Source organism: Salvia miltiorrhiza, unplaced genomic scaffold, assembly GCF_028751815.1.
Source record: "Salvia miltiorrhiza cultivar Shanhuang (shh) unplaced genomic scaffold, IMPLAD_Smil_shh original_scaffold_209, whole genome shotgun sequence".
In the NCBI taxonomy this organism is placed as follows: Eukaryota; Viridiplantae; Streptophyta; class Magnoliopsida; order Lamiales; family Lamiaceae; genus Salvia; species Salvia miltiorrhiza.
This window is the reverse complement of record NW_026651501.1, coordinates 228,589-243,246: the sequence shown is the minus strand read 5'-3', so window position 1 is coordinate 243,246 and position 14,658 is coordinate 228,589. Positions and strand designations below refer to the sequence as shown.

The following is a 14,658-nucleotide window of genomic DNA, read 5'->3' as shown; positions in this document are numbered from 1 at the left end:
GGTGAAAATATTGACATAACCAATTAATTCCCACACTCAATAAGATGGGCTAATTGACAATACCATACACAGCCAAAAGAGACATAACTTCATTGAGATAATTAAGGGGGTACGTATTTTAGATATTTATATATAGGGTTAATAGTGTTTTATGTCCCGAACTTTCAAAGTTTTCCACAAAATATCCCGAACTTTAACTTTCTCCTAAAAAACCCTGAACTTTCAACATTTTCCACAAAATGTCCCGCTATCCAAAATCCGGTGACGGAAAGATGACTCATCTTATCGGAGTCTGAGGTGGACATCTTTTTGTATAAATAATTAATTAAATAAATAAAACTATTCCACTTCATTAATACACCAATTCCACCTCATTAACACAAAAAATTAAAAAATCAAACTTAATAAACACAATCCCATCCTTATTCTTACGCAAAGTTTAAATAAGACATCAAATTTCTTCCCCAAAATTTTCTTCTTCCCCAAATATTCCCTTCTCATAGTTGCGTCCACTTGGTGTATTAATGAAGTGGAATAGTTTTATTTATTTAATTAATTATTTATACAAAAAGATGTCCACCTCAGACTCCGATAAGATGAGTCATCTTTCCGTCACCGGATTTTGGATAGCGGGACATTTTGTGGAAAATGTTGAAAGTTCAGGGTTTTTTAGGAGAAAGTTAAAGTTCGGGACATTTTGTGGAAAACCTTGAAAGTTCGGGACATAAAACACTATTAACCCTTATATATATCATGCATATATAATGATAACCATGTGTAAACCCTATATTTAATTTAATTTGTAATTCTATAAATACAATACGCCAAATTCGTTCATACATAACGCCTCATAGATAACGGATATTTAAAAAAACCGTTGTCTATGTGCGCCCTTTTTGCATAGATAACGGATATTTTAAAAATTCGTTATGAAAAAACTGTTACCTCTGATCATTTATAACGTTTTTGAGTCTACCGTTATCTATGAGTGTTACGTATGTTATTTTTAATAACGTATTTTTAATACCGTTATGCTTTGTGTTATGTATAAACACACTTTAATAACAGTAAATATTACCGTTATTAATTTGCGTTATGTATTGGATTTTAATTTTTTTTCTTAATTAAAATAATTTTTGTTCTTGTGAATTATTTTCATCCAAATAGACCCACGAATTCACTGAGTCAGATCTTTTCTCTTCTTCCCTTCCTCTCCAACAATTCTTCTTCATTCCTTTCTTCTCTGTGCACGCTGCGTTCCTCAAATCCTCTGCGCCGCCGCAGATCCTCTGCACCGTCGTTCCTCTGCCATTCCTTTCTTCCCTCCCTCTCCAACAATTCCCCCGCCGTTCCTTTCTTCTCAGCGCACGAACCAAGTCTCTTCCGCCGCCGTTCCTGAAATCCTCCGCGCCGCCGTTTTCTCCGCCGCCGGTGTCTTACACCGCTCCTCCGTCTCAGGTAAACCCCCTATCTCTCTCGATCTTTCCCTGCCTCTCGATCTTTCTCTGCCTCTCGATCTCTCTGCTCTCGATCTCTCTCTGCTCTAGATCTCTCTCTCTCTCTGCCTCTCGCTATCTCTTTCTCTTATCTTCATCTCACCCTATCATCGAACCAACCGAAATTCACCTTAATTCTTAGTTTTTCCCATATTCGTCAATTTTGTTTCTAAAACCTAAATTTTCACAGCGCAGTGTTACTACTGTTCCTACCGGAGATGTCCTTGATAATAGCACTTCAGGTAAAGACTTTGAAATGAGCTTCCAGTTCTGAAGAGCATTTTGGCGTGTTATTTCTGATTTTGAAGTGATTAAGGTTTTAATTTGAGAAAATTGAATAACTGGATAAGTTGTTGATTGTGAAGTTCAATTAGTTGATAAGTAGCTAATGTAAATTAAGTGAATTTCAATTAGCTTATTTTCTTGCTGCATTGTTCGACTTGAGTATGTAGCTGGTGTATTTGTTGAATTGAGATGTGATTGATACATACGACTAAGATTATGCTAATTGTTTGCTTTCCTTTCTTGTTAGATTCTGTGGCTACAAAGGTTGTTGAACGTGATATGTCTTTAGCAATCAAAATGATGCTTAGTTTTTTGGCAAAATTTGAATTTTTTGAACTGCTGCATTTGGTTTGATGCCAATTTAAGGAACTGATTAAACTGTTCAGTTAATTTCAGAATAGGGCATTGGAGATATCATCTGATTTAAAGGGAAGTAGGGAACATCCATATTTCTTATTGGTGAGAATATTTATAACGAACTTGTGCATCTATACATATTTAGGACTTTGTTTGTTAGGTTTAAAATATATAACGAACTTTGTTTATTGGAATGTACTAGCACTTGGATTGTATGACTACGTTGTGGGGAGTGTCAAGTGGCTAATATTGATATCATTTGATCTCATCAGCTCTCTCTTTCTCTTTCTCTAGTTTTGAGAAGTGCACAAGTCACCATGAGAGATAGGCAACATATTCTGACTTTCAACGGAGCTTGTGCACTTCTTTTGTTGCTTTATTTAGAATTTTCATCTTTTGATTGGAGCAAGTTAGTTAATATAATTTCGATCTCTTTTGTTATCTAAGTCAGTAACTATTATCAGTCTAATTGTTGATTGATTAGCAGCAAGCATGCAATGTGGCTGCATTTGCGTTAATGCAATATGTTTTAAGTGAGCATTTCATGATGATTGGTCTACAGCAGCTTTTATATATCCTTGAGTTTTCTTGAACGAATTAGGCTTCAATTAAAATACTAATTTTACTTGTGCCTCAAGCTCCATTTCTTATAATGCTCTCTATTTGCTTTACCAACAATTTAGATTTTTGGGCAGGTGAATGGTTGTTGGGAGACGTTGACTCAGCACCAAGGTATGCGTCAGAATAGAAGCTTGATTGTTTCATGTAGTGGGTCTGCATTTCTAATGTAGTGTACCATGGTTTCTTAAGGTTCTTGCTGCTACGGTGAAATTTATTCTAAAAGATGTTTGAGTAGAGAAACACATCATTTAATCTGAGGCTGTTACTTTAGGTTATTCTCTTTAGCTATATTATTCTAAAAGATGTTGAGTATATTTTTGGTTGAAGTTTAACTATATAATTGATTGCTTCAGCTAAATTAAGGTCTCTATTCTGTTAGTGAATCAATTATATTCTTGAAAATGATCTACTTCCTAGACAAACTATGTAATGACAGATTAGTTCTGCTTTTGCACTCTTGTGTGCAATAATGCAACCTTAGTATATTGTTTTAAATTGAGTTACTTGATGAAAAATCGAGAGAAAAAGTGTTCAGCGAGAGAGAAAAGAAACTGAGAGATAAGGAGAGATGAGAGCTTGTTTTTGCTTCATTTTCTGATCTGGTTTTTCTCATCGTGTGGTGTAGCTCTGATTTTGATCCTTGAATAATATAGAATCTGTGCACCCTCCATGGATGTATGCACATTGTCGAACCACGTAAATAGCGTCTTCTTCATTCATATTTTGTGTACATTTTGTTGGTGATTCTTGGTTATATTTGTGAGTGTTGTTGAGTTTCTTGTTGAATTAAGTTGAGTTCCAAGATAACAGAAACCTGCTTTCTATCTTAGGGAAAGAATATTTTTGAGATATATAGTTTAGCATCTGGAGATTCATTAGATTGTCATGAAATAGTTTGAAATGCTTGGTTTCAGTGTACTTTATTCATCTGTATAATTAATTAGCAGTTAAAACTTATTTTCTTCTGTTAATTATTTTCCATGCACTAAATCAAGTGGAAATCCAACCTCTGTTTGTCCACAGGTTGGTCTACCAGGTAAAACACTTCTAGCAAAAGCTGTTGCCAGAGAGGCTGATGTTCCTTTCATCAGCTGTTCTGCAAGTGAATTTGTAGAGCTGTATGTTGGTTTGGGGGCCTCTCGTGTCAGAGATATTTTTGCTCGGGCAAAGAAGGAGGCTCCATCCATTATATTCATAGATGAGGTTCCTCTTCACTCTCCCTAGTTGCTCTTCACAATGAATTTATCAGCTCAGTTACAAGTTTCTGATTACCAATTCCTCGATTTATAGATAGTTGTTGTAGCCAAGAGCGTGAACAGACTTTAAATCAGCTTTTCACTGGAAGATTGAAATGTAGTTTACTTTTTGTGGATCACTTTTTAATGATGTTATTATAGCTATCTTGCTGATATTCTTGGTTGGCTCTTTGTATGCTTTTGTGGCAGGTTTGTGATGGTGGATTAAATGAGTCGTACGTTGAGCTGAAGAGGCTTGTGAATTCACAAGAAAAGTTATACCAGATGGCTAGCTAGTTGCATATTTAATATATTTAGTATTTTTGTAAGGCATAATAGTATTAGATAGAGCATTTGTTGAATTTTGACTATATTCAAATAATGTATGAATTCTTTTTTATGATAATAATATATGGATTTTCAATATTTTGTTTTAGAATCATTTCTATTTATTGAAATAGTAAATAAATAAAATTGTGAAAATAAAAAATATGTTGAAATATAAGAAAGCATACATAACGGTAAATAATTGTTATGTATAAGTGTAAAGATAACGTATAAAAATTGGCTTTTATAACAGTCAGAACCGTTATGTAAAAAAAGGTAGATAACGTAAATAACTGTGTTATGTATTTGGATTATAACGTTATGTAAAGTACTATAGATAACGGATTTTCTCCGTTATGTATTTGATTCATACCGTTATGTAAAATACTATAGATAACGGATTTTCTCCGTTATGTATGCGCGCCACATACATAACACCACTATACTTAACGCAAGTTTTTCCGCATAGATAACGGATAAAATCCGTTATGTATGCGCGTTTTTGGCGTAGTGAATCTTTAGTCCTGGCAATAATATGCTCCTCTATATCTCTTATTATATTATTCTCTTTAATTTCTCTCTGAATTATAAAAACAATTAATTGCGAAAACAATAACACAAATTTTGATCCATTTTTTTTATTTTTCCCACAAAATTGTCCGTATAGTGTGGTGTTACGTCAGATGGGATCCTCTGTCCCACAATATTGTGTGTACCACGTGTACCACTCTTCATTTTTTTATTTTATAAATTGTTTTTTATAAAAATAAAAATTATTATATTATTATAAACTCTAATTAGTATTTATCATTGAAAAATTAAAATTTAAAAAATTATATACCCTAACTTTGAATTAATGAACCCAAATAATCTATTATTAATTCAAATAAATATAAAAAAATAATTATAAATCCTAAATGGATGAATGAACCCTTGTTAATTATCTTTATAATATATAAAAGCATAATAAATTAAAATAAAATAAAAAATAATTTATAAATACAAAGAAATGAAGAATGGTACACGTGGTACACACTATATTTTGGGACAGATGATACCATTTGGGTGTCACGTACCAGTAGACACGCTATGATCGGATGGTACAAGTAATTGGAATATTTCTACTCACTTGACTATTATGCACCTAACAGTATAGAGGTCAAGTTAAGTGGAAAATTAATTGGATCTGCACATGATAATGAAACTCTTGTCAGAAAATGAAGAAGCCAATTTCCGGAATCAGCACTGTATATGGATCTGGTTCAACTTGTACCACAATGCCTAAGCACTTCGCTCTTAAAATAGGGTTAAGTACCAATTTCCCCCTATCGATGGCGTTCATATCGCATATAGCACCCTATAGTCAGGGTAAGTGCTGCTTACTACCTCAACGTGGCAAAATCGAAGCAAATTCCCCCTGCTAGTTAACGGACGTTAACGCCGTTAGAAATTATTATTATTTTATTTATGGTGGGGCCCATCTCTCTCTCTCTCTCTCTCTCAAAATCCGTCCGTCCCCTCCTCTAAATCTGCCGTCACGGCCTTCCTCCGGTGTAGGATCGTCGACCGCCGTCGATAACTTCTCCTCCAACACCCCCTTCTCCTCCCGCCGCCCTTTCTCTGCCTTCGCCGCAATCAAAGCCCTCTTCTCTTCCAGCTCCAAACCCAGTAGATTCCCCCCTCCTCTCCCGCCCCGAAACCCTCCAAATTCGCCACCTCCTTCCTCCCTCAAACACACATGCTACAGTTGAGTTTGGCCGGAAAATTTTCACCACCAAGATGAGAGAATGATGAGACATTATTCGCTCCGTTTTACGGGCCTCTGATTGGCAAATTAATTGGATTTGAAGCGGTAGAATGGGGCGGTCGGTGGAGAACAGGTGCGAAACCGCAGATGGACCGCGCGGTGGTTCGTGGTTGTGAATAAGGGCTGCAAGTGTCGGCTCAGAGAGGGAGAGAACGCGTGGCAGCGACGGATGATTTTTGTTGCTGCTCTCCGGCTGAAGCAGACGATGGAGGCTACGCTGGAGCATCCACGGGAGGTGCAAAACTGAGAAGAAGATCTGATTTTTTTTTATTTTTTTTGCTATGATTTCACAAATACTGAGAACATAGGTGAGCTTGCGAGGATGTGTGTGTCGGTGTGATTAAATTGAGGCGGCGGCGAAGAGGTGGAGGGCGGAGGGAGATCTGGCCGAAAACTACATGCTGCAATTGAGTTTGGGTTCGATTCCGGCGTCACGGAGAGATTTGGCCGGAATTGAGAGAGAGAGAGAGAAGAAAAAATATTTTTTTCTAACGGCGTTAACGTCCATTAAGTAGCGGGGAGAAATTTGCTTCGATTTTGCCACATTGAGGTAGTAAGCAGCACTTACCCTAACTATAGGGTGCTATATGCGATAGGGACGCCATCGATAGGGGGAAATTGGTACTTAACCCCTTAAAATATAACCACTGTCATTGATTTAATTAATTACTACATGTTTGTTGATAAACTAATTGATGTTGACTTTCACGAGCATCGAATGTTGATGATGAGGTTGTACGCGCAGTTTCCGAGTAGGTGCGAAAACTTGCGATTAATATTTTTCCTTTAAATTTATAAATAGAACGCATGCGATCCTACATATATTATAACAAAATAAATCTTATCCTACGTACGTGGCATTAGGGATGTCAGTGGCTGGGTATTACCCGGACCAGAACCAGAACCGTTCATTACCCGTTGAGCTATAAAGCAACGGTTCTGGTTCTGGTTCTAGACCCGACCCATTTAGACCCAAAACCTGACGGATCAGATCCGACCCGACCCGTTTGTTATGGGTCCGGTCCGACCCGATCTGTTTTGCCGCCACCCCCCACCCACCCCCCCACCCCTCCAACCCCCACCCCCCGCCACCCAAAAAAAAAAAAATTTTTTTTAAAATTTTTCCTCCCCAATCCCACCCCAGCCCCGCCACCCCCACCCACCCACCCACCCCCCACCATTTTTTTTTAAAAAATTTTCCTCCCCAATCCCGCCCCAGCCCCGCCACCTCCACCCACCGCCCCATTCTACCGCTTCAATGAGTTGGGGTGTACTGGAAACATAAAATTTGTCAAAATTCATGATTTGCTGAGGGATTTATGCTTGAACCTAGGCAAAAGATCATGTGATAGGGCAATCTAGTCCTCAAGGCATAAATAAACAACGTATTGTTATCCCGAGGAACACTTGGGAGAAGAAAGTACTGGAGGAGTTGCAATCTATGTCACATGCGCGTTCCATTATTCGTGGGACGACTCAAAAAAGAATACGTGTCAAGATTTGTGAGACGGATGAAGTAATTTTTAATAGTAATTTTTTGTGAGACGGGTGGGGTGGGTGGGGGTGGCGGGGTTGGGGAGGAAAATTTTTTTGGGACTTGGTGTATGGGTTACTGGGTATTATTGGGTCCATGGGTAATTAACCTACCCGGACCATTTGAGTTTATCACTCAATGGTCCGGATCCAATAATTAACGGGTGGTTCCAAATTCAGCACCAAAATAATTTTAATAGTTCTGGTTCGGGTAATACCCACCCACTGACATCCCTACGTGGCATCGTATAAACACTTCATTCTAATTTTCCTCAATTCTCATTCATTCTTATTTATTTATATATTTCTAATCAATTTTTACATTATCGCAAAATAAATCATATCATACGTGGTATCGTATAATCACTTCATTCTAATTTTCTTCAATTCTCATTCATTCTTATTTATTTATACATTTCTAATCAATTTTTATATTTAAAAACTATTAAATAATCATATAAATTTATAGATAAATTGTATGGGTCTATAGTGAGTAAAATGGGGGCTGTGAATAGAATTACCCTTTCCACTAATAGAATTCTAATTTGATTCGTGGCCCAATTTGAGCCCAGCAGTACAAGCCTTATTCACTAGTTTATTATATTTTTACTTTTTTCATGCTAATCTCATTTTCTATTTTCATAGATACATTCTTTCCTATTACTTTTCGACCACGATATTTTACAAAATATATTAAAATAGTATTTGTACTTAGTTTTTTTTTTTTTTTTTTTGAGGGAAATTTCTACTTAGTTATTGGATATAATATCGCTTCGTGTTTTTGCTTGTATGCATGTACCCTCTTTTATGCATTAACCCATATTCCACCATGCATGCCTATGGATAGTTTTGTTTCTATTCGTTTTCCTAGTTTATTAATTCTCAATTCGAATATATTAATCACAATTAAAATTTAATGAAGACATCGAACTATCGTGTTCCATATTAATCACAATTAAAATTTAATGAAGACATACAAACTATAGTGTTCCTCTATGAAAATCATTTTACATAATCATTTAGGATATGTAGTTCCATATTTGGCTCCTAATCTATGATATTTTTTCATGAAAGACTTGATGCGACGTCCAGAATGGAAAAATTCACCATCAGTAGTCCCTTTTGTAATGGAACGCAGGCCACCACGATCACAACAAATGTTTTGGTTACGGAAGTTATTCTGCCGGCAAAGCATATAAGCAGTGTTCCCTTGAACTATACACAATGGTGGAGCTTGAAAATTTCGTTAGGGGGCTGAACTTGTATGGGAGCTGAACTTCGAGCCAAAATTTTTGGTTAGCCCATATAATTATTATATATATATATATATATATATATATATATATATATATTTAATAATTATATGGGCTAACCAAAAATTTTCACACATTAAATAGATCTAGTACACTATAAATAACTTAAGAGTATGTACTGTTTAAGAGTATGTACACATTATATATATATATATAAGTAATATAAACAAACAATATTTTCACACATTAAATAGATCTAGTACACTATAAATAACTTAAGAGTAAATACTTGAAAGATTAATTGTTTCTGTTTGAGAAACTAATGACGTTTAATTTCGATATGTACTGTTTGATTGAAAATATTGCAAAATCTTTTCATTATCAATTGTTGAGAAAATATACTCTCAATGTGCATGATTAAATAGGTTATGTTATGGTTTAAAAAAAAAAGGTAATGTTATGTTCTTCTTTCTTCTCTTAATTAAAAATAAAATAAAAATGAAAATGAAAATTCGGGGGTGGGCTTTAGCCCCTCCTAGCCTCCATATGGCTCCGCCACTCTACACTCAGTCCAACAAGAGCTCTGCCCCTGGCGGCGCAACCTCTGAGAGTAATCAGATTGTTGGTATTTATACTGCTGTCAATTGTTTCCACTTCAACTTTAACATCATAAATTTAATTTGAGGGTATTTAAACTAGCTAGTCTAGGTGAGGGTTTTCTTCATCAATTCCAATTTGGTTTTTTAATTCCGTCGTAATAATAAATATCTTTGTTGGGTCGTCTATTAATAAAAGATTTGTTAAGTACGTACTCTCTTTTAATTATGCTTTCATACTCCTAGCATAATATATATAATTCATATATATCGTGCAACTTACATCACCTAGAAATCTAAACAATGATCAAACCTCGTGACAACTTCATCAAAACATTATATCTAGTTGGCCTTTGAATTTTTTTCACCATATAGTTAATCGCATCGTCTATATTCATAGATCCATTGTTTCTTATTTCTTTCCAGCCACGACATTCCAAATAACATTAAATTATATTTCTACTTTCGAATGATTTTTCTTGGAAACGATAAATTATTGAAACATTAATGAAACAATTAATCAACACAATATACATAACAAGACAAACAAACAACATTGTCTCATTAGATTTTGATCAAATAATGATGATATACAAACTCCTCTCATAACAAAGATTCAAAATCAGTTGAACTAAAATCAAAATATAACTTGTCCAAGTCTATGCCGTCCAAGTTGAAATCGTCCATAATCGCTGCCTCTAGAAACCCCTCACCACTGCATTTAGGTCTCTTGCAACCTTCTTGCTCTATGTCTCCGCCACCTCTCTTCCCCGTCGTTGTCGGAGTTCCACTGTCGATCAACGGGAAACAAAACGGCGCCGGAACTTCAGACGCCTTCTTGATAGTCTTGGTGATCTTGCACAACACCAAATCGGTGCTCGTTAGCCCGGTCGCCGTCAATCCGGCGTCGGTAAGAGCGTACTCGTGCATGTTCCAATGTCCTGAATCCTTGTCCGCCGCCTTGGAACATTTAAACGTCAGCATTCTCATGCATCCGATGATCTCGCCGGTGTCGGAATGCGTGATGTCTTTGGGGCCGGTTTGGCCGCTCCACGTGCCGCAACCGGCTATTCTGGAATTCCGGGTGGACTTGGACGTCGCCTTGGTGAGTTTGGTGAAGACGTAGATTGTTTTCTTGGTGGCGCCGCCTTCTTTCTTGGTGTGCCAGTAGGCGTCGTCCGCGTCGGAGAATACGTTCCACGGCTCTGCACCGTCGCCGTAGACGTCTCTGTCGAGGATTCCGTCCCAAGGTAACTCAAAACCCATTATCTTTGCATACAAGAAACTTCCAACCAGCTCTTCTTCCGTCGGTTCGAAACGGAACCCTATCGGAATAGTATTCATTATCTCTCTCGTTTCTCAAAAGGTAAAAGAATTATCTCTCTCGTATCTCAAAACGTAAAAGAATTGGAATGTAATCAATTTTCAGGTGAAAATACAAGTATATATCTATATATAGTTTTGGTAGCCGACTTTCATAAATTGTTGGATTAGGTTTTAATTGTTGTGAATTTGTGATGCAATACAATTGGTCAATAATTTGTGAATTAATAGTTTTGGTATATCATTAGCTAGATACATACTGTTATATCTATAAATACGAGCTGTGGGATATTGTTCAAGTAAGGTGGTATTCAATATTTCTGCTCTCTATCTATAAATACGAGCCGTGGGATAGATACACAACCGGGCCTTGCGTATGTTAGGTTGGGCAATGGCTTAGGCCCCAAAATTTTGGTCAAATATTAATTACTATTAAAAAATACTCCATCCGTCTCACAAATCTTGACACGTATTCTTTTTTGAGTCGTCCCACAAATCTTGACACGTTTCTAAATATAGTATTCTGTCACATCCCACTATCCCAATGACGGGTTAACAGGGGTTATGACTTGGGGTGAACAATAAGAAATGGAAATGGACAATTACTTAACATTAAAGTATATGAAAATGTCACTTATAGATAAAAAGCTAGGATCATATATGATCATTTGGATACTTATAAAACATACACATAAAAGAGAACTGATTAAGGTGGTTTACCCAATAACACGTGTCACAATTTCATAACATAAAGTTATCCTAATCAAAGTGTTTTGCAGCGGAAAACGTGTGAGATATACATATGAAGATGTATACTCAAGGTTACATTTCTTGAAATGTCAAAGGAACACCCGCTCAACATCATTCCATTCCATCAGTTGCTCAACCTGCACATTTAGAAATACATGCAGGGCTGAGTATAAAAATACTCAGTGGGCATAGCCGAAAATACAACATGCATACATATATAAATTGAACTGCCATAACAGTAACACACATGGGTTTTCTTAAATGACATGTGCTTACTAAAATATTTCTTTCATTTTCATAAAGTCGATCGGCCGATCATTTTCCTTCATATGATCCGTATCTGTTCCTTTCTGTCACGCGCCGGGAAGGAGGCCTCCTTACCACGGACGCCAAGACCGGTCGCAAGCGACTCGCGGTCTCCATAAGTGTACACGTTAACCCTAGCTAGCGACCTTTGTCTAGCATAGGATCCCAATTGGATTTCCTTTAAAGTTGGCGAACCAACACAGATAGGATACATATAAAAACATAAACATTTTTGGCAGTCAATCATTTCATAAACATTTCATTTCATTTCATGAACATTTCATTTTCATTTCATAAGAGTCATTTATCATTTGGGCATAATAATAAACTGAAATTAACAGTTAAAATCATCTCATGCATATATTCGTATAAGAGGCCTACGACACGCAGGGGATCTCTATATACGTATAGTAAAAGTAATGCCCACCTGGTTAGGCAAAGCCTGAAGATCATAATCACATATAAACCTGTCTTGGGAAAGCAGTGCTAATCCCCCTGGTCACAAAGCCTACAAGAAATTCTATTCTTAATAGGTCTCGTGAAGCTAATCTTAATTCATGGTGAAGTGCTTAATATTCTATGATTCACTTAGCCGGGTTTTCAAAATTTAATGAATAAATAATTGAAAACATTTCTCTTGAGTTAAGAACACCAACAATATTCTTACTCATCTTTCTTTAATAATTGGAATTATAAATAAAACCAATTAAATCATAAATACTTTTTATTTCATGGTGCAAATGAAATGTCATGTCATGCTTAGCATATGATAAGTAATTACTTAAAATATGCACTTAATAATAATTTAATATTATTATAAAAATTATCCTTTAAATAAATTAATCAAACTAATAATAGTTCAATTAATTAAAAATAAGAAAGCCCAATTTAATTAATTGAAGGCAATCCAAAGTCTTTAAAAATAATTAATCAAACTAATTAATAGTCTAATTAAATAAAATAGGGAAGCCATTTAAATAGATGAAATAGAGCTCATGCTTAAATAAATAATAGCCCATATAAATTTAAAAGATGAGGCCCATCTCAATAAAATATGAATGGCCCAGACTGAATAAAATAAATCGGGCCCAGCTAAATAAAATTAAAAATCGGCCCAAGCTTTTAAAAATCGCAGCCCAAATCTATTTAAAAATCGAAGCCCATCACTCATAAAAATCGGCCCAAATACTCGGCCCAAATCCCTCAAAACCCAACCCTAAAGCCCAACATTCCCAAGCCCAAACCTAGCCTAGCCCAAAACTCCCTCCCTTCTTCTCCACCTAACACACGCACGCACACACTCACACATCTCTCAATCGGCGCCAGCAACCGCCGTCACGGTCACCGCCCGACATCAGCGGGCAGAGCCGCCGTGCAGCGGCCTCCTCTCTCGACTGCTCTCACGGCCGCTGGAGCTCGCCGGAGCAACGGCGACAACCACTACCCCTCGGTTCTCTCTTCTCTCGGCTGAAACAGGCCTGACATCCCACCGCGAAGAGCGGCGCCCGAGCCCTAGCTCCCTCTCTCTCACCGTGGCCGGGCGACAGCAGCGCCGCTGCCGTGCCGTGCCTCCGTCCACCTCCCGACTCGATTCAACCGTCAACGACAGCGGCAACAGAAAAACCATCCACCGCCTCCTCATCCCTCTCTCTCTCTTTATCAGAACATCACCCTCGACTCTCCCTCGTCCCTGCCCTTGGCCGGACAGCAACGGCGGAGCCGTCGTGCCCTGGCCTCTCCCTCATTCTCTCGACTTTCTCAGCTAGCAACCAAGCAACCCGACTCGACACAGCAAGTATGGAAATAAGGAGATTCAAAGCTACAAACTTTTTCTCAAATTATTTTTTTTTATTACTCGAATGATGTATAAATGTATGCTTGTGTCTCTGTGCTTCAATTCGATATGCATAAAAGATATGCACTGACGATGAGATGAATGAATGTATGCTTATGCCTCCTTGCTTTTGGCTCAATTAAGAACTACAATAAAATGGAATAAGGATTTAGAAGTAAAACCTTTAGAAAGGTTTCGGCTGGGTCGGTTTGCTTGAATTTGTGTGGTAGCTGAAATTGATTCACATATGGTATATTCATTGAGGTGGAGAGTTTGTGTTGTAAGAAATAAATTATGAAATTATGATTGCAGTTCTTACCTCTGCACTTGTTCGTTGGGTTTCCTTGTGAGAGTGAAATATGGCAAATTGTGTGGGAGATTGAGTAGAAGTGGAAGGGGATGGGTGAAGTATATCAGTGGGTGTGCTGCAGTAGGCATGCTTTTTGCAGGGAGTTGGTGGTGGGAGTGGGTAGTGTCTTAGTGATGTTAACTTTGCAAAAAGGAGGGAGTAGGTGGGTAGGTGGGTGTGTGTTAGGTGAGGGAGAGAAGTAGGTGAGAATAAAATAAAATAAAATAAAAATCTTCCGGGTTGTACTATGAAAACTGTAATAATCGTTCAGTGTTCGCTTAAATAAATAGTTCGTGAAAATATTTGAAAGCTAAATTAAATAAATATGCAATGCATATAAATTCAATAACTAAATTTACAAATGTTTTTGTAAATCATATTTATTTTTGTTGGAATTAAAAATAAATTCATTTTCTTTATATCCGGCGTGAATCATCTTACTTCTAAATTTCGAAAATAAATTCTAAATTTAACTCAGGGAAACGGGGTATTACATTCCTCCCTCCTTATAAAAATTCCGTCCTCGGAATTGCATATCTGGTATTCTATCTTGTGATACTAGTCATTCGTTTCATTCATCTCTTTT

General features: G+C 36.9%; 2 protein-coding genes and 1 long non-coding RNA gene across 12 annotated transcripts; 1 reads left to right on the top strand and 2 right to left on the bottom strand.

The window, feature by feature from the left end:
• Nucleotides 1-1,144: 1,144 nt before the first annotated feature.
• LOC131003371 (ATP-dependent zinc metalloprotease FTSH, chloroplastic-like) lies at nt 1,145-4,420 on the top strand. 10 transcript variants are annotated; one of them, XR_009094626.1, is made up of 6 exons: nt 1,145-1,458; nt 1,692-1,738; nt 2,168-2,240; nt 2,834-2,870; nt 3,783-3,962; nt 4,205-4,420. XR_009094626.1 is itself a non-coding variant. In XM_057929884.1 (4 exons), exons 2-4 carry the CDS (start codon nt 1,715-1,717, stop codon nt 4,289-4,291), a joined length of 291 nt encoding a protein of 96 aa, XP_057785867.1. In that variant the 5' UTR covers nt 1,148-1,458; nt 1,692-1,714; the 3' UTR covers nt 4,292-4,420. The 10 variants fall into 10 exon arrangements, 2 of the variants coding, with proteins under 2 accessions (XP_057785867.1, XP_057785866.1); XR_009094622.1 differs by lacking the exon at nt 2,168-2,240 and adding an exon at nt 4,050-4,112 and having other exon boundaries at nt 1,687-1,738; XR_009094625.1 differs by having other exon boundaries at nt 1,146-1,458; nt 2,178-2,240.
• A 5,693-nt stretch (nt 4,421-10,113) lies between these two features.
• On the bottom strand, nt 10,114-10,776 carry LOC131003354 (NAC transcription factor NAM-B2-like). Its single transcript, XM_057929874.1, has one exon. It carries the CDS (start codon nt 10,774-10,776, stop codon nt 10,114-10,116), a length of 663 nt encoding a protein of 220 aa, XP_057785857.1.
• Nucleotides 10,777-11,422: 646 nt separating this feature from the next.
• On the bottom strand, nt 11,423-14,658 carry LOC131003370 (uncharacterized). The gene is made up of 4 exons (XR_009094618.1): nt 14,043-14,658; nt 13,906-13,953; nt 12,317-12,397; nt 11,423-11,720 (listed from the first exon to the last, which is right to left on the bottom strand). It is a non-coding gene; the product is annotated as an uncharacterized LOC131003370 (long non-coding RNA).

Bases quoted from the DNA above. Each gene is read 5' to 3' on its own strand.
- LOC131003371 (XM_057929884.1), top strand. From the start codon at position 1,715: ATGTCCTTGATAATAGCACTTCAG. The intron at 1,739-3,782 runs GTAAAGACTTTG...GTTTGTCCACAG, and splicing joins CCTTGATAATAGCACTTCAG to GTTGGTCTACCAGGTAAAAC. The intron at 3,963-4,204 runs GTTCCTCTTCAC...CTTTTGTGGCAG, and splicing joins CCATTATATTCATAGATGAG to GTTTGTGATGGTGGATTAAA.
- LOC131003354 (XM_057929874.1), bottom strand. From the start codon at position 10,776: ATGGGTTTTGAGTTACCTTGGGACGGAATCCTCGACAGAGACGTCTAC.